This window comes from Tursiops truncatus, chromosome 8, assembly GCF_011762595.2.
Source record: "Tursiops truncatus isolate mTurTru1 chromosome 8, mTurTru1.mat.Y, whole genome shotgun sequence".
Classification (NCBI taxonomy): Eukaryota; Metazoa; Chordata; class Mammalia; order Artiodactyla; family Delphinidae; genus Tursiops; species Tursiops truncatus.
Genome location: NC_047041.1, coordinates 56,371,882 through 56,395,440, shown reverse-complemented (window position 1 = coordinate 56,395,440; position 23,559 = coordinate 56,371,882). Strand labels below are relative to the sequence as shown.

The following is a 23,559-nucleotide window of genomic DNA, read 5'->3' as shown; positions in this document are numbered from 1 at the left end:
TACTTACAGTCTCTGGGGCAGGTGACAGTCATCTGTACATAATTCTTACACAGTAAGATTAATGTTATAATACAGGTACTTTGGTTTTTGGTTTGCATTGTAAAGTCATAATGTAATGCATGCGTAAGACAAAAAAAGAAAAGTCATGTGTTCTTGAAACCTTAATTCCAAAGGATGTAGGCCTCTGGAAGCTCAAATGTAATGGATTAAGGGAGAGACTATATTTAATTTTTACTCCTTGCATAGGAATCTAGTGCATTGCTATGCATTTTATAAGTACTTAAATACTTGTTTCATGGCTGATTTAGATTGCTTGAGGAGAGGTTTGGGCCTAATCAAAGGAAAAAAATGTATTGTTTGTAAAGGTGATTTAATACTGTATCCACCCTATTAAGGAAGGTGAGGTGTCCCTACATCTCTCTAAGCATGAGTGAAATAGCCATTGGTCTTGCGTTACTTAGGCAGGATCTGAGTTTGGAAACAAAGGCTTAAACCAGATGTCCTCTCTGGAGAACTCCCTCTCTCTTTGGACAGGATTTGTTCTTAGAATGTATTTTGTTAATAAATGAATTCATTTTCTATTGTAGCTGTGTGGCTTTGAAAGCACAGAAGAGATTGTCATTCTTTTTCCTTAGCAATCATGGGCTACTTTTAACTACTTGTCTTTTATTTATTCTCTTTTAGGAACCTAAATTCCAAGATGGAAAGGAGTCAGAGCTGCAGTGACACTGGTCAGGACAGAGTGAAGGGCAGACTGAGAGCAGCCCCAACCAGCAAAGCCAAGGTAGACCTCAGACACAGGCTTCCGGGGCTCTCCAGTCCCATCCTGCGCACGGCCACAGGAGAAACTGTTCCAGATGAGAAGAGGCAGAATGGGTCCTAGGCATACTAATTATGTTGGAGAATTTTATAAAATAGATGTGAAGGAAGAGAGTTTGAATTAGTAGCCAGACGAGTGGAATGAGGGCCACTAGAAGAACCTTCTTAAAAGTTCTGGATGAGTTTTTTTTACCCAGAATTTTCAATTTCATTAATTGTTTCAAGTATGTAGGAATTTCTGCAAATGGTGGGTGCATTCTAGGTTAGGGATTTTCCACATTTCTTAGGCTCATATGACCCTTTATCCCTTTTCTTACCCTTTTCCTCTCTATCCCTCTACCATCAAGAAGGAATTACGAAGAAAAAAAAATATGTATATATATGTATGTATCTGTAATCTTTTAAATTTCTTTCAGGTCACAACCATGACCCCAGCCTCCAACCCTATCATTGGTGTCCTCTTGTCCACCCAAAACAACCGCTGCCTCTCAGCCCCTGACTTAACCATTGAAAAGCGTCTGCCCTTCAGCTCCCTCTCATCCTTGGCTTCCCTGCATAAGCCAGAGCGCTCCATCAGCCCTGAGAGCAACGACAGCATCTCCGAAGAACTAAACCATTTCAAGCCCATTGTCTGCTCACCATGTACTCCTCCCAAGAGACTCCCTGATGGCCGTGTACTGAGTCCCCTCATCATCAAATCAACACCCCGCAACCTAAACAGAAGCCTGCAGAAGCAGACTTCTTATGAGGCCAGTCCACGGATCCTCAAAAAGTGGGAACAGATCTTTCAGGAGCGGCAGATCAAAAAGACCCTTTCGAAAGCCACCCTCACCTCCCTGGCTCCAGAAACAGGGGAAGACTTACTCGTCACTGAAGTTACCCATTCTAGCAAGGAGAAGCCACTTCTGGCTTTAAATACAAGACTCTCCAGTGGGCAAGTACTCTCTGAGTATACAGGACCTACCCCCACTGACCTTGATTATTTCCCCTCTGTTAGCCAGACAAAAGCAGAGCAGGGCAGTGACAGTAAAAGGAGCACTGAGATCCCATTAGAAACCTGCTGTTCTTCAGAACTCAAAGTGGGAGCCAGTGGGACTTCTTTGGAGAGAGAGCAGTTTGAAGGGTCAGGGTCATCCCCAGATGCCAAGTTAGATAAAACCTGTATAACAACAGCTATGAAAATCTCAGCAGTTAGTTCAGTGCTACCTAAAAACAGTGTTTTGGGCGGGGTCCTCAAAACAAAGAAACAGCTGAAGACAGTGAATCATTTTGATCTGCCTAATGGTGTTCTGGCAGACAGCCTAGGTGAGGAGCCACTTCCTTCCTTGCGTCGGGGCAGGAAAAGACGCTGTAAGACCAAGCACTTGGAACAAAATGGCTCCCTTAAGAAACTGCGACAAAGCAGTGGTGAGGTGGGTCTGGCCCCAGCAGACCCAGTACTGCGAGAGATGGAGCAGAAATTGCAGCAAGAGGAAGAGGACCGGCAGCTCGCTCTGCAGCTGCAGCGCATGTTTGACAATGAGAGGCGGACTGTGAGTCGGCGAAAAGGAAGCATGGATCAGTACCTCTTGCGGTCCAGTAGCATGGCTGGGGCCAAGTAGCACCCAACGAGCAGCGTTACCTATTTTTCAGAGGTCTTTGGGCTTGATCATTTACCCTGAAGAAATGAATGTTCTCACTTTGGGTTTCTTTTAATGGCAAAACACTGTCTAGCATGATTCTGAGAGGTCTCGGGCCTTTGTAGTATATATAGCCAAGGAAGCTGCATCTCTGCCCCCCTGTGACCCGGGCCAGAAGCGCTCCTCACCCCCTAAGTGACCCACCCCTTAGGGCGTCTGGGCCAAATCTGGCAGCCCCTGCTTGGGGTGAGATTCAGGAGCACAATGGCCGGGGTTAGAAATGGTAGAGGAAAAGGGGACACCTTCTCAAACTGACAGACCTCCTGACTTCTTTCAGCAGGTGTTGTTTTAAATCAGCCATGCAGATAAAAATTAGTTCCATCTTTTTTCAAAGAAGTGGAACAGTGTAGTTCTTTGGCAGATCCATAAAGATTATGTTCCCCCTTCTTACCCTTGCCGCAAGTAAATATTCCTAATTAAATCAGTTTTTATGCTTCTACAAAAGTTAATTTACATTCCTTGTTTAAAAAATAACATTTGATTAATGCTATATAGTTGACAGACCACATTCATAGTCATTGTTTAATTTGGTCTTTTCAGGAGACCTAACATGTAAGTGGTATTAGTCCCATTTTTAGATGATGAAACTGCAGTGCAGATGTTCAGTTTCTCTCAACTACTAAGGGCATAGCCCAGACTGACTGCTGGGTCTCCCAACGACAAATCCCATGGATTTTCCACACTTAAAGAGGTTGCCATAATGGACAGCGATCCAAGGACGTACCAGGGGAGCCTAGAGAAAGCAAGCTGGGCTTTGAATGCTGATTGTGCAAAACCCACATGCAGATAATTGAGATTGACTGGAAGTGTAAACATATACTGTGCAATTATCCCCATCCCTACAGTGTACAGCCTTCTGTTTTCCTGGGGTTCCACTCTGTTAGATAAACTACAATTGGACTTCATTGTTACTCTCCATATGGCCAAGAGTTATCTGCAGTGTTGATCTAAAATCCAGAAAATTTGCCCAGAAGTCAGGCAAGAACAGTACTGAAACTCCCTACTGTGGAAACAAGGAATCTAGCTGGATACAGCTGGTAAATTCAGTCCCATGGACCTTTGGGGTTTATTTTCCTTAGCAGCTGACACCATGTGTCTTTTGCATCTCTGGTGGTGCTTGGTGCTTCTGCCCATCTGGGCTCATCGAAAGTAGGGATTAAGATACGATTTTAGGGAATCTCAGGTGGCCTGGCATTCCCTGTGCATGTATGAGCTGTTACTATAAAGTCATGTGACTGGCATTTTAACAAACCTTTCAGATCTTATATATCCCAATGTATGTTGTTCCCCTCAGGTGGCCTCAGCAGGATGCTGCATAGTTTTTCCAATGATGTTGCCATTGGTGAAAACATCTCTGGAACTGTCCTCAAAGTATAGAGACATCTAGACATCTAATGTTCCAACTACAAAGGATGTTAATGGTCATCTATTCCAACTTCCTCCTCTTACTAAGGCAGAAGCTAAGATCCAGAACGACTCACTTATCAAGATCACAAAGGATTTACTATATCACCTACTTTTGCTTCTTCTCAGATTTGCCTCCCTTCTTCTCGGCAAATCTTTCATCTTTGGGGTTATAGGAAAGAGAATTTTAGTTTGAAACTAGTCAGAAGCTATTTGAAGCTTCTGGAAGAGAAGGTAGGTTACCTAGGGCTTGGAGTCAGAAATGAGGTGCATCTGTAAAGCAGTCAGAGCAGTTTTCTTGGGCAGCTCATAAACAGTTCCCAAAGAGGAGTTCCAGAGATGTCTGAAGTATTTTGGCAATCACTGAGATATGTGGAACCTCCTCAGTGACTACTTTGGTGGGGAGTGTCACTTACCTGAATGTATGTATTCTGTGTTCTGTGTGTTTGTGCGTGCACACGTGCAGATGTTTGTTTAGAAAATATACATCAGTACTTTATATTCATACCACTTCAGTTTTAGGTCCTACCAGCAACATACGCCCTCCAAAGGCTGCTGGAGGGCATATTGGTGCCCAAGATAGAAGAGCTGGCACTGGTTTGTAGAGACAGGGAGGGTGACTTACTAAATGCCCTCAGAGAAGACATCAGTTACTGCCATTTCATGGAGTTCCTTTTCGATCTTAGTAAATGTTATTGGAAGGCTAGTCTCATTGGTAGTAGGAAAGACACTTATTTTTCCACTTGTCACCTTTTTCTATATCTTCAATCATTTGAAAAACACTCCAGTTGGAACTGATTTTTGTTTTTGGAAAAAAGATAAATATTTTTAATAGAAAAGATATATATTTTAAATATTTCCCCAAAATAATACTTTCATTTTAAGAAATTGCTTAGCAGTAGCAACAAGTTTTAGCATCAGGTGCAGAGTGAAAATTTCTTGTTAGGCAAATATTCCAACAGCTGGATCCAGCTTACTGACCACCTACTGTGGAACCTCGAATGGTACTGACAGTTGTAGTTTCCAAACTTCCAGCTGAGCAGCAGTCCTTCAAATATAGACAAAGCAGTTTAGGTTAAGGAGGGAGGAGGCTTAATCTTTAATCTTCTTGGCTTTGGAGGAGGGTAAAACCACTAAGGTATTATCTGTATTTTAAGATGCTTCCCATACTTAACAACTAAAACCTGAACACTTCTTTCCGGAAAATTTCCCTCTCCTGTTGCTTGATTGTGAAGTTGGTCACAAATGGAGTTGTTGACGTGAATTCTTTGGAGAAAAAGACGAAGGAAAACGATGGGGAGGGTTTGTGAGCTAGAATGAAAGATACACTATCTCAGAAAACAAACATTTCTCACAAGTCACTGGACTCTGATTCACCATAGAAATTTCCCATGTTCTTCTAACTCTGTTCCTTGTGTATATGCTTTCTGTGTTTTTTCTTATTAAAGGGGAAGTTATGAGAGGTTGGAGGGTAGAGGTCATTCTGATGGGTAATCCAAGAAATGTAATGCCCTAAGAAGGGGGCTCTCAGCCCTTTTTTTTATCAAGTGGGAAAGATACTTTGGGAACATGTTCGTGATCCGTTGATTGTATCTGCTGAAAGAAGTCATCTGGGCCTGTTGGGTTAATGTCAGATCTGGGGATTATGTATCTAGCCCTTGGCCCCTTTCATGTAATTGCCTCTTTTTAGAAGGCTTCTTGGCTGAAGCTTCCCAGGAAAACCTTTTTTAAGTGGCTTCATTTATTTTTTAAAATTTAATCTTTAAATTTTTGCCTGGAGGAAGCATTGGTGATGAATGCTTTCTGTGTGTTTTGTTCATTTCCTCTTAAAGAAAAATGCCCTTAAGAGATTAAAGCTGCTTAATTAATTGCTATGATATTACAAACAGACAAACTAAGATGGAAAGTTGCCATTGTGCTTGACTGGTGAAGCTGATGACCGAAGGCTGTGCCGTTTGTCCTTTTTGTTCCATTTGACAGATATTTCCTGAGCTTCGAACTTGTGCCAACCCTGTGCAAAGTCATGGATATAAAGATGGAAAGGACAGTCTTGCTCTTGATGAGCTCAGTGTCTACTGGAATGTATTTGAATGCATGTGTGGCTGGAGAGCTCGTTAATGGTTTCACGAAAGACCATAGTGATGATCTTGGATGGCCCGTTCAAAGGTACTGTCCAGCACCCTTGAACATTTTACATACCCCCATCAGTATTTGTGAATTTGATTGCAATACTGCTCTCCATTTCTTAAGTAATTTTACCAGTGGAGAATGATTTTTCTCCTCCAGTGATTATAGGACAATAGCATCTCTTTAGGAGCTGCTTTTAGCATAAAGCCCCAAGAAATGAGGAAGGTTGTGGATCATTGACATGATCAGAGGAGGCTCACTCTCAACTTAGTAACCTACTAACCTCTTCCCCAACCAGACCTCTCACCAGAGCTGGCAGCAACTTGGGATTCCTTTCCTTTTTCCTGCGTGGCTTTCCATTGAGATGGAAGGCAAGCAGGTGAGGAAGGGAAGAAAAATGAAGGCTGGATCATAATCATAAAATGTTATGTAGCTGGAATGGGCATGGAAATTATCCAAGTGAAACTATACCCCCTGATGCCCTTTTTTTTTAAGAAATGAGGAACTTGAGGTTCAGTGCCCTGTGTCATATTTGTACTGTAGTTGTCTAGGGTCTGAATGAATAGTCCTCTAAGTTACACACACACAATCTGCTAATGAGGGGGACACCCGAATGATTGTTTTAAGTTTTTTCTTCCTGCTTTTTTCAGTTAGAATTAAAATGTACCCAGATCCCCTGAATACACACCCAGGCAGGGAAAACCCCCACAGTGAGAGTAATGTGAATGTGAAATCTTGGGAAGTGATTGGAATAGCTGTTATTTTAACTACCAAGGATTAGAACCCAACCAACCCTTCACTTTTCTTTGAAAATCAAGAACTCCTTAGGGACTTAATTTTTCTCAGCCAGCCTTTTCCTTATCAACCCAGATTGGTCTTTTGACTTGGCTTTTAGAAGTGAGTATAGCTGTTTATAAATTCTTGTGACTCAATGAGAAAGCAGGTCTTTTTTTTTTTTTTTTTTGGAGGGGTGGGGGTGGGATTCTAGGAAAAGAGGGTGCTGAATAGACTTTGCTCTAAAGATGATCCAGAAATGCATCTTTACACGTTATCCACAGTGAATATATACAGAAGTCACCAGTTTAGAAATTGGTTAAATTGGATGAAGGAAAAGTGCCAAGACTGAATGTTCTATGTATTATCAGTATTTTTTTTTCCTAAGAAAAATATTTACACATTTTGCTTTGTGAGAAAATGCTTCCTTAATGCCTTGTCTCAGTAATTGTGGGAGGGAACCTCAAACCGGGGGCAGGCTCCCTTTCTACCTTTTCTGGTGTCTTAAGAACTAGTTGGACAAAGCCAGGGTAAGGCCAGGCTTGTTCTTCTTCCTTTCCTCTCATTTAATAAGGGGTAGAAACAGGGAATGTACTCCTCAAAGATCAAGCCATGAGAGCTCAGGAGCAGCTTTGGGGCCTGGCTCCAGACGGCGGCAGCAGATTCTCCCTTGTTGGCCCTGCCCCCTCTCCAAGCTGTGCCAACAGTAGGAGCAGGGCTTTCCCTCAGTGGGTTCAACCCTTAACCTCCAGCAGAACCTTCAAGTCCTAATGAGAATGGGTAACTATGTAAAGGAAAATGATTATCTTAAATGCCAACTAATGGATTTTTTTGTCTGTGTGTGACTGATGTACTATTTACTCTTAGTTCTTCGTATAAACAGCTGTCCTTAGGGCCTTATCCCCTCCAGCCTAGAAATAGAAAATGGTTTGGATTTTGGTTTCATTCAACCTGCTGTCTGCATTAGATTGCAGAAGGGGCCCAGACCCTTGGCACTGCCATTGCTGGCTGCCTCCCCTCCAGCTCATCACAAGGAGCTTTTTGACAAAGACAGAGGACTCAGAACAGGCGTGCCCTGTCAGGGATGCTTCTGCTAAGGGATCAAATGGGATGATGTGTTGTTTAAACAATACCAAAGTGCATTCTTCAGTGCAGGCTTGCCAGGTTGAGGAGAGGCCCAAGTTGAGAATACAGTAAAGCAAACTCATGAATGTTCTGTTTCTAGTCAGTCTTATCTCTGGAGAGCAATCTCAGGCAAATCTGAGCTGAGCTTAGACTACGTGTGTTTGAGTTTGGGGCTATCTTTGCTCTGGGAGATGCCCTGTGTTGGAATGTCTTGCTTCGGCATTCAGAATGATAGGAGAACCAGTTTATTCAGATGGTATCCCATGTGGAATAACAGAGAAAGTTAAGAGCATCTGGCCTAGATAGGTATATCCTCTTCAGGATAGTCTCATATCGGTAAAGGGCCAGCCTGGCGGGGCAGAGAGAGCAGATATACTCTGGGCCCAAAAGCAGAGTTAGGACTACTGAGGGACCTTAGGCTGATGCTTAGTCCAATGGCTAGAGCCATCCAATAGTTTTCCCAACAAAGGAAGGGACAGCCTTTGTAGGGAATGAGCGCCCTGTCACTAGATGTGCAAGCAGGAGCTGAATGATCTGTTGGGGAGATTGCAAGAGGCTTCCTACCTAGAGGCTGGGATAGGATGTTCCCAGGAGCCTTTCAGGCCTGAGAGCTTATGGTTTGATAGTGTTTCTGGCTGAAGGGAGCATTGCAAATCTCCCGAACTTGAACCTAGCGAGGTTTACAGTGTGAATGTTGGGGTGGATTCTCCTTCCTAACATTAGCAGAAGGATGATTTTGGGCCTAGAAGATCCAACATGGTAAGTCAGCAACATGCCCCAGCACATGTGTGCTGCTGAGGGTAGCACTGTGTTTATTACCTGAATCTGTCCAGGTGCCTGTGTGAATGAGTGAGACGTAACTGACTTTGTAACTTGATATGTGTATGGGACTGTATGTGATCGTGTATGTGACCGTCTGAACTTGAATGTGTGTGTCTGGTATGACCACAGCTTGGTGTAAATATGTAACTGGCCACATGTATGTGACTGTGGTTGGTTGAGTGTGATAATATGCGAACATTTGTGTCCTAATAGTCTCGCACTTGAAATACAGCAGATACTGCACCACAGACCTGTGGCTACAAGACTGTATTTCTATAATCGTCTTAATTGCACCTTAGGTTGTGGGAGTTGGTACCTTGCTGTGGGTCCTTAATCCTTATGCCACTGCTTCCTGGACCCTGGGAACTGCAGGCCTTCTCCCCAGGCAGGCACCTCCAGGAAAGCAGCCCAGGTGACTAGGTCACACCCAGCACCCACACCCAAATGCACATCGCTGCAATTCAGCCCAGTGGCCTTCTCCTGACCCTCCTCTATAGCAGGTGCTGACTACTATGCATTCATAAGAATGGGGCAACCCCATAGGCTGCTTTGGCCAGAACTAGCTTACTTAACCTGAGTCCCGGTTGACCTTGCACAGTCCCAGGGTCTGTTTTAGAGCCACATCCCACTGTATTTGCATATGGGACTTCAGCTTATGTCCTGGATTAGAAAACCTTGGGAAACTCCATGTAAGCCCTCCCTTCAACTTGTCCCAACTTTGTGGTCATGGCCATCTAATAAGGAAATTCCCAATCCTCTCTCTCTTCCCTCTCCCCACATTTGCCCTGACAGTGGAAAAAGCTGCCCAACAGAGAAAGCCTAGAGGCTTTTGGGGGCCTAGAGGCCTGAGTTTTGTTACCCGCCCTGCTCCCAACGCACACACGCGCACACACACACACTCACTCACTAGTGGCTGTGGGCAAGTTAGTTAACTTCTCTGAGCTTTGGATTCTGTGCTGTTTCTGTTTCATCGACCCTGTTTTCTGTCCTACTGCTTATCCCAGCTCTGTGGGATAACACAGTGTTATCACTCTGTGTGACTCAGGCAGGTTTCCCACAGGACTCTAGGGATGCGCATCAGCTGGGGTTTCTTTCCCCAGTGCGACAACCTGGCCTAGGCTCCAAAAAGGCATGAGGCCTACCTTGCTCTATGCACCCACTCTTTATTGCTGTTGGGCCAGGTGCCGGTTCCTGCCCGGCCCAGGGCGGGGCGGTCCTGACGAGCTCCCCACTCACAGCGGCCGGCGAGTGAGGCTGAGCAGAGCTCGGAGGCCCGCACCCATCCCAGGGAGCAGTCAAGGGCACGGAGCCCTTGCGGAGGGTGTGGGGCGCAGGTGGGGCGGCGCACATGGCCCTGTGCGCAGCCCTAGCCTTTCGAGTCACTGGCCGTGGGCTCCTGGCAGAACTGATCCATGAACTCGAGGAAGTGGCCGAACTTCTTAGGCTGGCCCTCGCTCAATGCCAGGTGGACCTGGGGTGGTGCCGTGGCCCCGAACACCGACCGCAGTGAGCAGCGCACCAGCCGCCGGTACCGTGCACGAAACTCCTTCAGCAGCCTTTTGGCCTGCAGGTACTGCTTCTGGTTCACCAGCTGCTGCTCTGTCCGCTGGCACAGGACAGCTCCTGCAGGGAGAAAAGCCGGGAGGGGCCCCAAGGTCACCCTGGGTCCCACCTAGCCCAGAGCAGCGGGGACTGGGTCCAGAGCCCCTCAGAAAGTGGGAGGGGGTGGGAAGAGGATGTTAAGGGCCTGAAAATGGTCTCTCCAGTTTGGGCACTAGAAAGCCAGAGGTATCCCCTTCTGATTCTGTCTCAAGCCGTTGGTAACATGCTGTGTGACTTTAGGCAACTCTCTGCCTCACTCAGGCCTCAGTTTCTCCATCTGCACACAGGAAGGTCTGGGGCAGATGCTCTCTAAGGGCCCTTCCTGCTCCAACACAAGCCCTTTGCCTATACCAGCAGGTGAGTAAACTTCTAGATCTTGGATCCTGGCAGCTAAGGACTGGGGGTCAGAGCCGTACCTAGTGGTGCCTCAGTAATGTTCCGGGGGTCCCGCATGCGAATGAGGATGTCATCCAGCAGCTGGGCTTGAGTCTTCCGGGGGGGTGGAATAGGGATCCTCTGGGTCTGACGGGAGGTAAGAGAGCACAGTGTTGTCCCAGTCTTCTACTCAGACTTTCATGGCCTCACCTCCTCATACAGTCACAATGACAGGCAGGGGAGAACTTGGGGGCACTAGGGAAAAGCATGGCTCTTTGAAGGTCCCAAGGTGACAGCCACCTCTGTACTTGTGGGGTCCTGAGGGGCAGTTCACATACACAGTGTGGTGGAAGTTTACCCGTTTCTCCTTGGGAACATAGTGTTTCTGAAGAGTGTCCAGCCTGGCCTTGCAGGAGCGGTACACGAGCGGATGTTTCAGCATGTGCTGCAAGGCCTGTGCATTCTTCTGGATTCCTAGGGCAAAAAGACAAGGTCAAGGTCCATCCCCCTCCTCCTGGATGCCTCCCCCAATTTCTTCATTCCCCATTTCATAGCAGCCCTGGGTAAAAAGATGAGGGCCTCCAAGAAGAAAACACTGTTCCCATATCCTGCCCTGATCTGTTGTGGTGCCAGAAGTTCCATCATTTGTTCAGTGAATACTTGTTTCCTATGTGCACAGATCCTGATGGAAAAATAGCATAGGAGTGGTGAAAGGGAGTGACACCAAGTAACCCATTAACCTCAGGGGGTTACACTGCAGAGAATGACACCCAACAGAGCACAGCTGAGCACCACTGCAGATTCTGTTAATACAGCAGAGTCTGAAATAAGAGGCCAGACGAGGCACTGCCTCCCTTGTCTCAAACCACACAGGGAGGATTTTGGATGTTCGCTTTGGAGATTAACTGGGCTGGGGAGGACCTTGGGAATCTGACCAGTCTGAGTGTTTGTTCATCACACCCTTCCTGGAGAGACTTTTCCAACCAAAGCAGTTGGGTCCAGACTGGCTGGAATCTCTGAACAGCTGTGATTCCCCAAAAGCCAATGAAGGTCCAGGCCAGGGGTCCTGACAAGTAGGGCTCCAAACCAGAACACCCTCAGGGGCCCTTTGACAGACATTCAGACAGAAGATGACACCCTGGCCCGGAAAAGAGGCTTGGCACCCACCTTGGCTTTGCCCTGGCTTGCTCTGGGCCATGGAAAGAGCCCCTTGCCCCGAGCCATTCTCCTCACGTACCTTTCGGCTCAGTGAAGGCTGGATCAGGCTTGGTTGTCAGCAGCTCCTCGGAGCCATGGTACTTTCTGGGGAAGGAGGCAGATGGGAGCTTCTTCTGAGTCCTCTTCACCTCTCTGGGTGCTGTGGGTGGTAGTCTTTGGTCTTTCTCCTTTATCTCTGTATCATCCCTCTGGAAGATGGAGGAAGACAGCCCACTGACCTGTGCCCCAGAAGAAAAAGAAAATGCATTCCCTTAACACTTCTGAGTTCTGTGTGGGTCCCCATACTGGGTCCTGTTATGGGCAAGAACTCAGACTGGGGTGAGAGGAAGCAGACATGAAAACAGAAATTACCATACATTGTGATAAATGCTGTCACAGGAGAGAGCACAAGGGTTCAGGGTGAGCCCACAGGAAGACCTAACCAGCCTGGGGGGCCAGGAAGCTCAATGGAGGGTTGTTGCCTTAGCCTGAGCGAAGTCTGGAAGAACCAGGAAAGCCATCCCCAGGTAGGCGGCAAGCGATGAGAAAGGAGGACTGTGGCAGGCAGGGAAGAGCATGGGCAAAGATGCAAAGTTAAGACACAGCAAAGTGCATTTGTGGGGAGTAAAATATTGGTGTGGTTGGAGGGTACCATAAAGAGATAGGCAGCTGGAGCAATAAGCAGGGCCCAGCTCAGTAAGGGCCTTTAAATGCCAAGCTGAGGGTGTTTGTTTTGTTTTTGTTTGTATTTTCTTTACCCTCACTGTAATGGCAAGCCATGGAAGAGTTTTAAAAGGGGTGAGTGAATATTGTCTGAATTCACTTTTTTAGCCTTACTGTGATGGTTATGAAACCAGTAGGAATGTTGTTACACCCTTAGTTAAAACTTATGGCTGACTAAAGAAGAAATAGAAAATCTGGGTAGACCTATAAAAAGAGATCGAATTAGTAATTTAAAAACTTCCCACAAAGAAAAGCCAAGGATCAGATGGCTTCAGTAGTGAATTCTACCAAACATTTAAAGAATTAACACCAACCTTCATAAACTCTTCCAAAAAAAAAAAAAAAAATAGAGGAAGAGGGAACACTCATTCTCTGAAGTCAGTATTACCCTGAAACCCAAACTAGGGAAAGACATCACAAGAAAGGAAAACTACAGACCAATAGCCCTATGAATATAACACAGAAATACCAACCAAATACTAGCAAACTGAACCAGCAACATATAAAAAGGATGATATGCTATGTCAAAGTGGGATTTATCCCAGGTATGCAGGGTTGATTTAACATCTGGAAATCAATTAGTGTAATATAGCAATAGGTAAAGGACAAAAACCACATTTCGCAACAGACACAGAAAAAGCACTTGGCAAAATCTAACACCTCTTCATGACAAAATATTCAACAAACTAGGAATAGAAAGAAATTTTCTTGACCTGATAAAGGGCATTTATGAAAAACCCACAGTTAATCATAATGATGAAAGACTGAACGTTTGTGTGCTAAGATCAGGAGGAAAAAGACAACATTGTATTGGAGGTTATAGCCTGGGCAATTGGGGGATTGTTTTTTTCAGTCATGGTGACTCATAATTGACTGTATTGCTTAGGCCGCTAGGAAGCTCGAACTGCATTTTGGCAATAGACCTCTATTATGAGAGTGGCAGTGCACGATGTGCACATTTGAGTGACAGAATTGGCCTTGCACTTATTTCCTTTCCTGTGCATATCTTCCTTTTATCCAACTATCTCAATTATTTTTAAATACTTGTTTGTTTATACTCTGTTTTGTTCCAAGAAGGTTCTGATTTAGTTCATAAAGATACTTTTATATTGTACGAATTTGTATGTCACTATAAGTCATGTGTGGAACAAGTAAGAGATGAATAGAGAGTTAGATAATTTATGGGTGGATATACATCTTGGAAAGATCTGGCAGATTGGAGGGGCAAGACTGGAGGCAGGAAGATGGGAGGATAATAGTGTTACAATAATAAAGTTCAAGGGGGCCCTACCAACTCCTCCAGCCTAAACTTCCCTTTTCCTACATGTCACCTTTCTACTGTATTTACACTGAATCATTCATCGTTCTGTATGTACCATTTTAATTTCCTTCCTCTGTACCCTGCTTCATGCTGCTCACTCTGCCTACAGTGTCCTTGCTGCCCAGCTCTTCACCTTGTTAACTCCTACTCAGCCTGCAAAGCTCAGCTCATTTGAACTGCTTTTAGGAAGCCCTCCTGGTCTAGGACAAAGGTATCCCTCCTTCCTCTAGGCTCCCAGCCCCTGAGTTTTCCTCAGTCTCAGCACTGACTGCATGCATTGTTCCTGTCCATCTCCCCTATTAGACTGAGGACACCCTGAGGGCAGGACCCATGTCTCATCCATCTGTGCTCCCAGGATTCAGATGCAGCATCAGAAGTGAGGTGACCTTATGCAGATAGGAAGAGGCAGCAGCAAACCCTTCCAAGAAACTGGTCTGACCAACGCCCCAGCCAAATCCCAGATGTTGTCTGTGCCACAGGACCATGACTTGTCCCCATGGCTGTCCCTACCAGTAGCCTTGGATCAGTGGAACTCCCAGAAGGGGCTTGCAGGCTCTGCCAAGGGTGCTTTCTGGTTTCCAGAACTGCCTTGTGCCTAGTTCCAGCTGCCTACAGTAGTCCAGCCGTCTAAGGGTTGGACAGGAACACATGGGAGCTGGGAACAAGTGCGCAGGGGCAGGTGGGTCCAGGTACCTGGGTCAAGAAGATGGACTCTGTGCTCTTGGTGTCCTCATCTGACGGGTGGTCTGGGCTGAGGCGGCCAGCAGCGTTGCTCCGGCGGGATGTGTCCTCACTATGCACAGTGGAGTCGGAGCAGATGGGAGGCAGTGGCACGAAGGCCCGGTGGGAGAGGAGAAGGCCCTCCGGGCCCTCGATGGGCATCTTTCGCTCCACAGAAATGGTCTTGGTGGTGGGCAGCTCTTTAGTCAACTCTGCCTCTGCTTCCAGCATCTCCTTTGAGGAAGACTTGATTGTGGTCATGGTGGTCATGGGTGGGTGATGGAGAATCAGAGGCTGCTTTGGCACCTTTGGGACTTGGGTTTTCACCTGTCATGGAAGAAGGGCTGAATTGGTTTGCTTCCTAATCAGAATCTCTCCTCCTGGATATCACCAGCCTAAGGCTAACTGGTATAGTGGTCAAAGCACTGGGTGAGGTCTCATAGGGGGAGGGAGGGGGCAAAATCACACTTACTGGGCATCTACGATGTACCCCATACATGACATGTAGTTTTATTTACACCTCAAACTACCCAGTGAATAAGTGTCCTCATTTTATAAATAAGGAAACTGGGGCTCAGAGAGGTAAAATGACTTGTCCAAGGTCACAGAGTTGTTCAGTGGCAGAGGCTCCAGGCCTCATTCTAGATGCCTGACCATATCACTCTGGCCTACAGCAGCCTCATTCCTCTGATCAAGGTGTCCCACAGTGCCCTTGACTCCCCTCGGGGACTCCTAGGAGGGCCTGGGGGAGGTGGGCCCACGTTCTCCGGAAGGCAGCAGCACCAGGCCCCTTTCAGGGTGCTAGTCCCTGCACCTCATATAAAGACCCCTATGTAAGGCAAATCTCAGGGTTTAGACCCAAGGCAATAACTTCTTTCTCACTGAACTGCTCAGCTTCCTTAGTTAGCAAAAGCCTGTCACCCTCCTCCTCTGCGTCATCTGCCAGGAGACAGCCATGGGCCGTTTCCCTCATCTGGGCCTAGTTCTGCTTCCCCTCCCTAGTTATACAGTGAATTGTTTTTATTCTTTGTCAAAGGTATTTGGTCCACTTATATCTAGCTGTACTTTGACAGGCCATGCAGTGCAGTGGAAAGATCTCAAGCGCAGTCTATCATTTGAGCTTACAAAATGGGAGAATAGTCCCTGCCTGCCTATCTTGCAGAGTTCTCCCAAATGAGATGGTACGCACAAATGTACCTAACAAACTAGGGAGTGTGACGGATGACTTTTATGTAATAGGATTTATAGGATTTACAAAATAGGATTTTATAAAATAGGATTCTTTTTAAGAAAATATTTCCTTTTTGAAATATGTAAAATCTCAGTGTTTAGACTTGAAGCCTGAGGGACCCAGAGTCTTTTTTCAGAACTCATGCCTCAGTGTCCAAAACACCAAGTGCCGTCATTTGCCGGCTGGTGGAGAAGGGGCCACATTTATTCCTCCCTCTCACAGGTCTGTGCTGGAGGAGTGCTGGGGACGCTCTTTCTCTATCCCACCACCACTTTCCTGAGGGAAGACTGGATAATCTGATTGGTCAGAGGTTGAGAGTCATTGGACCCTGTGTCCCAGATGGGCTGGACTGCTGCGCATCAAGGGCAGGCCATTTTATCTTCCATTTGTGTTCTCACACATAGAGGCCTCATACAGTTTTTTGGTTACACGTTGGGTGGGTCTCCATTTTCCCCCTGTCTTGTCTATGCCTAGTATGAGGGAGGGCCAGCAATCTTGGTCTATGTAACTGAGTGAGTAAAAGGCTGTACATCCAGCCCATCTCTGGGAGCACACAGGGAACATGTAGGCATCTCCAACCTGCCTGCAGGCCACACAACACTCTCCAGTCTAGCCTGCATTGGAGGTTAGATGGTGTTTGCCTAGATTCACAAAGCATTGATGTGCTTCTCATTCGGCCACTGATACTTGGTGTTTATCCTCTACTAGTTGGAACTGTAACGGTGCCCCTGGACCCCAACACTACCTTTTAACAAATAAGTTATTTCACCTCTCTGAGCCTGTTTCTTTGTCCATGGTGAGGGTCACAGGGTAGCTGTGTGCAAGTTCTCAGCATGGGTGTTCTGTACGTGGGAGACAGGATTATGTACTTAGCATCCGGCTCACTGATTGTGCCCTTTCCCAGCTGGCTGATGGGAAGGGAAGCAGCAGGATCCTTAGAGGAGGCAACAGACAAGGGGAAAGATGATGGAAACCCTCTGAATTTCTATTTCTGGTTTTACATGCTGCTCTGGTCCTCTGAGGGCTCAAGACAAGAGCTTGGCTGTACAGAAGCAGACTGGGGTTGGGGGGGGCGGCATTGGGCAGGGAATAACTAATTAACTTTCGGGACCAGCAATGCCAAGTCCAGCTTTTGGCTATAGGAAGATTAAAGTTCAGGAGGGAGCAGCATTTCACAGAAATTTCTGAAATCCTTCAGATGAAAGAGGGATTTGACTTACTTTACGGCATCCCAGAAGGCCAATCTAAGACCACTAGCTGGGGGAGGTACTGAGGGAGCAGACTGCTCTCAACGGTAGGAAACGCTTCCTAAGATTCAGGCAGGAGATGTGTATTCTAGGCCTGGTGCAGCCATTCACGATTACCACAGGTGACTATAACCTGCATTCGTAGGGGTTTGGGGAGTTTATAAAGTGTTTTTATATCTGTTGCTTCATCCAGTCCTCTCAGCAGCTCTGAGAGGTTTTAGAGTTGAGAAGCTGAAGCTCAGAGAGTGGAAATCTTGCCCAAGTTCAGGCAGCTAGAAAAATGATGGAGCCAGACTCTCACCCGGGTCTTCTGACTGATTTCTCTCCACTTCTCCACAGTGTCTTCTCTGGACCTCAGTTTCTCTGTAAAATTAGGGGGTCAGACTCAATGCCCTCCCCGGCTCCTCCCTACTCTGACTTTTGGGTCTCTGACTGGCTGTCTTGTCTCTCCTGGGTATATCTGTATGTAAGAGAGCGAGGGAAGGAGAAGACAAAACTGCGGCTACAAACCTAACAGAGGGATCCCAGATATTGTGGGAGGGAGCAGCTCTGCTGTCAGGTTGGTCTGCAGGCATTAAAATAGGCTACACTCCCCCTGGGCTTGGAGGGTCCTGCCTTTGAAGGCTTACCTTCCGAGAGTCCTTCCGAGGCATCAAAATGTGACGCTTAGCCTTTACCATCTTCCTTCGAATTAAGTGGATTCCCAGCTGCTCCTGGAGGAAGCTTTTTAGCAGTGGAGGGACCCCTGGAGCCATGGTGGGAAAATAAGATTACTATTAGCTAACATTTTACTGGGGGCTTCTGTGTGCCAGGCACTGTTCATGTACATGTATAAACTTACTTAATTCTCGCACGAGCTCTAGGAGGTAGGTACCTATATTATGCCCATTTGACAGGTGAGGAAACTGAGGCACAGAGAGGTTAAGGAATTTGTCCAAGGCAATGAAGACAGTGTAGAGTAGAGATTAGAATACCCTAGTGTCACTCCAGGGCCCAGGATTCTAAAATGCCTCCAGCTGCTGCATCTTGGACAGTGGGTTCCAGTACTGACAGAGCATCTACTGTATTCAGCGTGCTCTGGGTGGGGAGGGCTCAGCAGTTCAGCCTCCCACTCCTCCCTAACTGGGAAGTGGGGAGTGAGGTCACAACAGACCTGTCCCACAAAGCAAAGTGTCATTATAGAGCCCATGCAGGATCTAGATAATTCTGTACTCCATTCCCAGCACTGCCTCTTTGTTGCTGTGTGACCTTGGGTAGATTGTGACCCTCTCTGATCCTCAGTTTCATCTACTGTGCACGGGGACAAAAATGCCCACTTCACAGGTTTGCTGTCAGGATGAGTTAGTGCAGAGCATGTGCTCAGAGGTCTCTGTTGTTTTCTACAGCCCCCAATGCACTATGAACCTTGTCCACCCACGACGCAGAGCAGGGCTTAGCCCTGAGGTAGCGATGAGGAGGCCCACATTGCTTCTTGGAGACTGGGTTCAGGGGGCAGGTTTGTGGGTACCATACCTCCTGTATGGGCCACCAGAGGGTTGTTATGAAAGATGAGCTTGCAGAGAGATGGGAAGAGAGCTACCGGCAGAATGGCATCTTCCTTTGCAATCTGTAAGGAATGCGGGAGAGCATCAGATCAACACCGCCCTCACCTCTGCCCAAATGCTTCAAGGCCCCACAATGCAGGGCTGCATGCTTGCTAGGTCTGGGGCGAGGGTGGGGCTGGAGGAGTTAGGCTGCTAGGGACAGGACTTACTGCTGGGCAGTGTCTTATCCTGCAGTTTCACCTGTTCACTCTCAGAATACCTTTGCCCCTCCTGTTCAAAATTCCACCATCTGTTTCACATTTGAAAGGTAAGAATTTTTTTCCCTTCTCCACACTGGATAAGCAGCTTATACCAAATATTAAGGATGCTGGTGACAAAATAATAAGAACAAATACATTTAGTACTTGTCTCCCAAGGAGGCTAGAAATTTGGCAAGGCATGGACTTTGACTTCAGGATACATTTTGTCTGACACTTCACCTTCCTCAGTGCAACCTCTACATACCTGGTCAGTCTGTCAACAGCACTGATAGTCTCTTTCACTAAAGCCTGTTCTGGGGAGGGATAGGGGACAGGAGGTCAGGGGGACACACGCATCTAAGGGATAAGCAGAGCCAGTGGGGTAAGGGAGACCTTGTGGCTGTCTGGGGCCCCGACGCCACACTACCCCTATGAGGCCAGCCTCTGAAGGGCAAGAAAAATACACAGTCCTTGTTGAGAAGAGTGGCTGGAACATCTGGGGACAGCCTTGGGCAGGGTGTCTATTAGCAATGGAATAGTATCAGAGGGGCCAGGAGCTGGGCAGTGGCCTTTCGGATGCCTAGACACACTGAAAGGTATTGAGTCAGATTTGTGACCCACAGATAGCACTAAGGGCTGGGAGTGGGATGGTATTTCAATCATCCTTCCCAAGGATGGGCCAGACCAAAGATTAAACCCATGAGATGAAGTTTTAGAAATGTGAGGACCTAGGCTAGTGCTTCAGGAGGGGGATCCAGATGGTAGAGTAAGAGGATGTGGAGCTCAGCTGACCCCACAAACACATCAAAACCACATCTAGATGCAGAACAGTTCTCATGGAAAACTAACTGGAAATTGGCAGAAGAACTCCTAAACGACCAAGGCTGCAAGAAAGATTCCCACGTAATCAGGTAGGACAGAAGGAAAGCACTTGGTCAGGACCTGTGCCCCGGGGAGGGGACTAAGAGGAAAAGGGAGATCGCATGGGTGGGGAGTGAGCGCGTTGAGCCACAGAGTGTCCCCGGAGGGGACGAGGGGTCCTGCAGGGAGGAGAAGTGCTGGGACAGATAGAAAGGCTGAGGAAGCCTAGACTCCACTTGGGAGGAGCGCACAGGTGCAGGCTCACCCCCAGACAGGGTGGAGAGAGGTTTGCCTAGCAGCTGCTGCCGCACCGCACCCCCCAATGCCAGCCGAGAGAACCCCCCCAGTGGCGCTCTTCCATGCCACAGCCTGGCACGGGATCTAGGGCAGTCAGGTCTTGGGAAAAGACTCCATCTAGGGTTGGAGAGGTGGCTCGGGGGGCCTGGGGTGTGGTCTAGGTGGGCGGTGGCAGCCACTGTCGCACTTACTCAAATAGCACTACAGAAGCAGCCCAACTTCCGACAGCTGCGCAGAGCTTCAATTCCTGAACCAAAACACTGTGATCCCCAGTCCCAGCCTAGGGAAGGCTCCAGCCCTGCCCACTCTATGCCACAACCTTGCACTGGATCTGGGCCAACCATAACGGGGAAAAGATGTGACCTTGGGCTGCAGCTGAGTGGAGCTGCAGACGCCTACACAGGAGGAGCACCGGACCTCTATAAGGGCACAAGCCCCGTGTACTTCAGCACTCCCTTCCTTCAGGGCAAGGCCCCAGTGTGGGGAGAAGGGAAACACACACTTAAAGGGAAAGGAGCCAGCTCAAGCTGGACCCTCAGGGCTTCTGCTCCAGCAACTAGGCAGCAGGCCCCACCCCCGACAGAGTGACGGTGGCCACTGAGCAGAGGGGAAGTCCTGCCTCACACTCTGCTGGAGGCTCTAGCTAATCCAACACCAGCCACACCCTCATCTTAGTGGCCAGCACACCCTGAGGAAAGACGTGGCTGCCATCCACATCAGATCCAGCCATCACCCCGAAGACACTGGGTACACCCAGTCTACATATGGATGCTCCCACATACAGACATCCATTCAAGACCGGGGATTGGCCAAGATGGTAGAGTAGAAAGACCCTAAGCTCACCCCCTCTCACAGGCACACCAAAATCACAACTATTTACGGAACAGCCATTGATGAAAAGGACCAGAAGCTAACAGAAATGGTCTTCTATGCCTAAGGATATAAAGGAGGAACCACAATGAGATGGGTAGGAGGGATGGAGTTGCAACATAGTCAAGTCCCATACCCTTGGGTGGGCAACCCACAAACAGGAGAAAAATGACAATTGCAGAGGTTCTCCCAAAGCAGTGAGAGGTCCAAGCCCTACACTGAGCTCCCCAGACCAGGGCTTCTGCACTGGGAAGATGAGCCTCCAGAGCATCTGGCTTTGAGGGCCAGCAGGGCTTACTTTAAAGAGTCCCAGAGGGCTGGGGGAGATAGAGACCCCACTCGTAAAGCACACGAATATCTCACACTCCGGGACCCAGGGCAGATGCAGTAATTTGGTATGAGCCTGGATGAGACCCATCTGCTGATCTTGAAGTCTCCTGGAGAAGCAGGATGCAACTGGAGCTCACCCTGGGGACCTACACAGTGGTGGCAGCCATCTGGGGAGCTCATTCTGCCATGTGGACACTGGTGCTGGCAAGCGCCATTTTAGAATCCTCCCTCTAGCTTATTAGTCCCAGGATGCAGTGATGCCCTGGTTCAACAGTCTGTAGACATCAGTACTGGGAGGCCTCAGGCCAGGCAACTAACTGGGAAAGGACACAGCCCTACCCACGAGCAGACAGGCTGCCTTAAGAACCCCTGAGCCCACAGCCACACCTGGACATGGCCCTGCCCACCAGAGGGCCCAGGACCTGGCCCCATACACCAAGGTGCAGGCACTAGACCTGAGGCACTGGGAACCAGCTGCACCTACCAGTGGACAGGCCCCAGCCCCATAATCCCTTGTACCCAGCCCCACCCTCCAAGGATCCTGCTCTAGCCTCAGCCCATTTTTACCCACCAGTGGGCAGAGAGCAGCCATAAGAAAACCGCAGCCCCCCCAGTCTGCAGACATGGCCTGCCCAATAGCAAGTCAGACCCTGCCCTGGGACCTGCTGGACCGTGGCCCTGCCCACCAGAGAACCTGGTCTAGCGTCAGACCCAGCTTTGCCCACCAGCAGGCAGACACCAGCCACAAGAAAACCACAGCCTTGCAGCCTGCAGAACCAGCCCACCCACTAGGAGGCCATATCCTGCCCTGGGAATGGCTGGGCCCTGGCCTGCCCACTAGCAGGCCGACATGCACTTCAGGATACCCCAGACCCCACAACCAACTGTGTTAGGAATCGGCCCACCCACCAGCAATCTGACACCACCTCTAGGACCTCTGCGCCCTGCAACCAGACCCCAGGAAACATCTCTGCCCACCAGTAGTCCAGGACTAGCCCCAGAACCTTCCTTCACCCACCAGTGGACACACAATAGACTGAGGTCTCCTGGACCCTGATTCTGCCCACCAGTAAGCTGAACCCAGGGCACCCCAAGGTTCTGCAGTCAGCCACCTCATGACTGGGTCCTATGAACCAGCGACAGGCAGCCTCCACAGAAGGCAGGGTCTGGCAATCAACAGGACCGGGGACCAATCAAGTCTAGCAGACCACCCACATGCTCACACACAGTCAGCCTGCCACAGAAGATCCACACAGCATACACAGCTCTGGTGATGAGAGGGTAGTGTACTGCTGGGACACACAGGACATCTCCTACAGAAGGACACTTCTCCAAAGCCGGGAAACAGAACCAACCTGCCAAATCCATAAAAATAAAAACAGCAACAGGCAAAATGAGGTGAAATAGGAACATGTTCCAGATGAAGGAACAAGCGAAAACCTCAGAAGAAAAACTAAGTGGAGATAGGCAATCTACCTGAGAAAGAGTTCAGGGTAATGATCATAAGGATGATAAAAGAACTTGGACAAAGAATGGATGCACAGAGAGAGAAGTTAGAAGTTTTTAAACAAAGAATTAGAAAATATAAAGAATAAACAAAGATGAAGAATGCAATAACTGAAATGAAAACACTATGAGGAATCAATAGTAGACTATATAACACAGAGGAAGAGATCAGTGAGCTGGAAGACAGAGTAGTGGAAATCACTGCCACTGAATAGAAAAAAAGACAAAGAAATGAAAAGAAATGAGGACAGTTAGAGGCCTCTGGGACCACATCAAGTGCACAAATATCTGCACTATAGGGGTCTCAGAAAGAGAAGAGAAAGAGGCTGAGAACAACTGAAGACATAATAGCTGAAAACTTGCCTCACTGGGAAAGGAAACAGACATCCAAGTTCAGGAAGCACAGAGAGTCCCATACAGGATTAACTCAAAAGAGGAATACATCAAGACACATTGTAACTAAAATGACAACAATTAAAGAGAATACAAGAAGCAGCAAGGAAACTCCTATAAAGCTATCAGCTGATTTTTCATCAGAAAATCTGCAGGCCAGAGTTCAGAGTAAAGATTGTAAACGTGATCAAAGAACTTGGGAGGACAATGGATGCACAGAGGGAGAAGTTAGTTTTTTTAAAAAAGAGAAAATATAAAGAACAATCAAACAGAGGTGAAGAATACAATAACTGAAATGAAAAATACACTAGAAGGAATCAATAGTGGTACGGAAGAACAGATCACTAGAATTT

At 47.6% G+C, this 23,559-nt stretch overlaps 2 protein-coding genes across 3 annotated transcripts in view; one reads left to right on the top strand and one right to left on the bottom strand.

The window, feature by feature from the left end:
* Positions 1–2,922, top strand: part of RNF169 (ring finger protein 169) — an 83,297-nt gene extending 80,375 nt beyond the window's left edge. The window contains exons 5-6 of the mRNA XM_019946579.3: positions 685–784; positions 1,236–2,922. Of these exons, the coding sequence (XP_019802138.1) occupies positions 685–784; positions 1,236–2,420 (1,285 nt within the window). The 3' untranslated portion in view covers positions 2,421–2,922. The remainder of the gene's footprint in view (positions 1–684; positions 785–1,235) is intronic.
* A 1,596-nt stretch (positions 2,923–4,518) lies between these two features.
* The window catches only part of XRRA1 (X-ray radiation resistance associated 1), a 104,596-nt gene continuing 85,555 nt past the window's right edge, over positions 4,519–23,559 (bottom strand). Inside the window, exons 12-19 of one of the 2 annotated variants that reach the window (XM_073808454.1) lie at positions 18,679–18,772; positions 17,796–17,911; positions 16,689–16,853; positions 14,662–15,015; positions 11,965–12,163; positions 11,086–11,201; positions 10,769–10,874; positions 4,519–10,373 (exon numbers count right to left, since the gene is read on the bottom strand). In XM_073808454.1, the coding sequence (XP_073664555.1) occupies positions 10,117–10,373; positions 10,769–10,874; positions 11,086–11,201; positions 11,965–12,163; positions 14,662–15,015; positions 16,689–16,853; positions 17,796–17,911; positions 18,679–18,772 (1,407 nt within the window). In that variant the 3' untranslated portion in view covers positions 4,519–10,116. The remainder of the gene's footprint in view (positions 10,374–10,768; positions 10,875–11,085; positions 11,202–11,964; positions 12,164–14,661; positions 15,016–16,688; positions 16,854–17,795; positions 17,912–18,678; positions 18,773–23,559) is intronic. The other variant, XM_033862277.2, reaches the window with a different exon arrangement.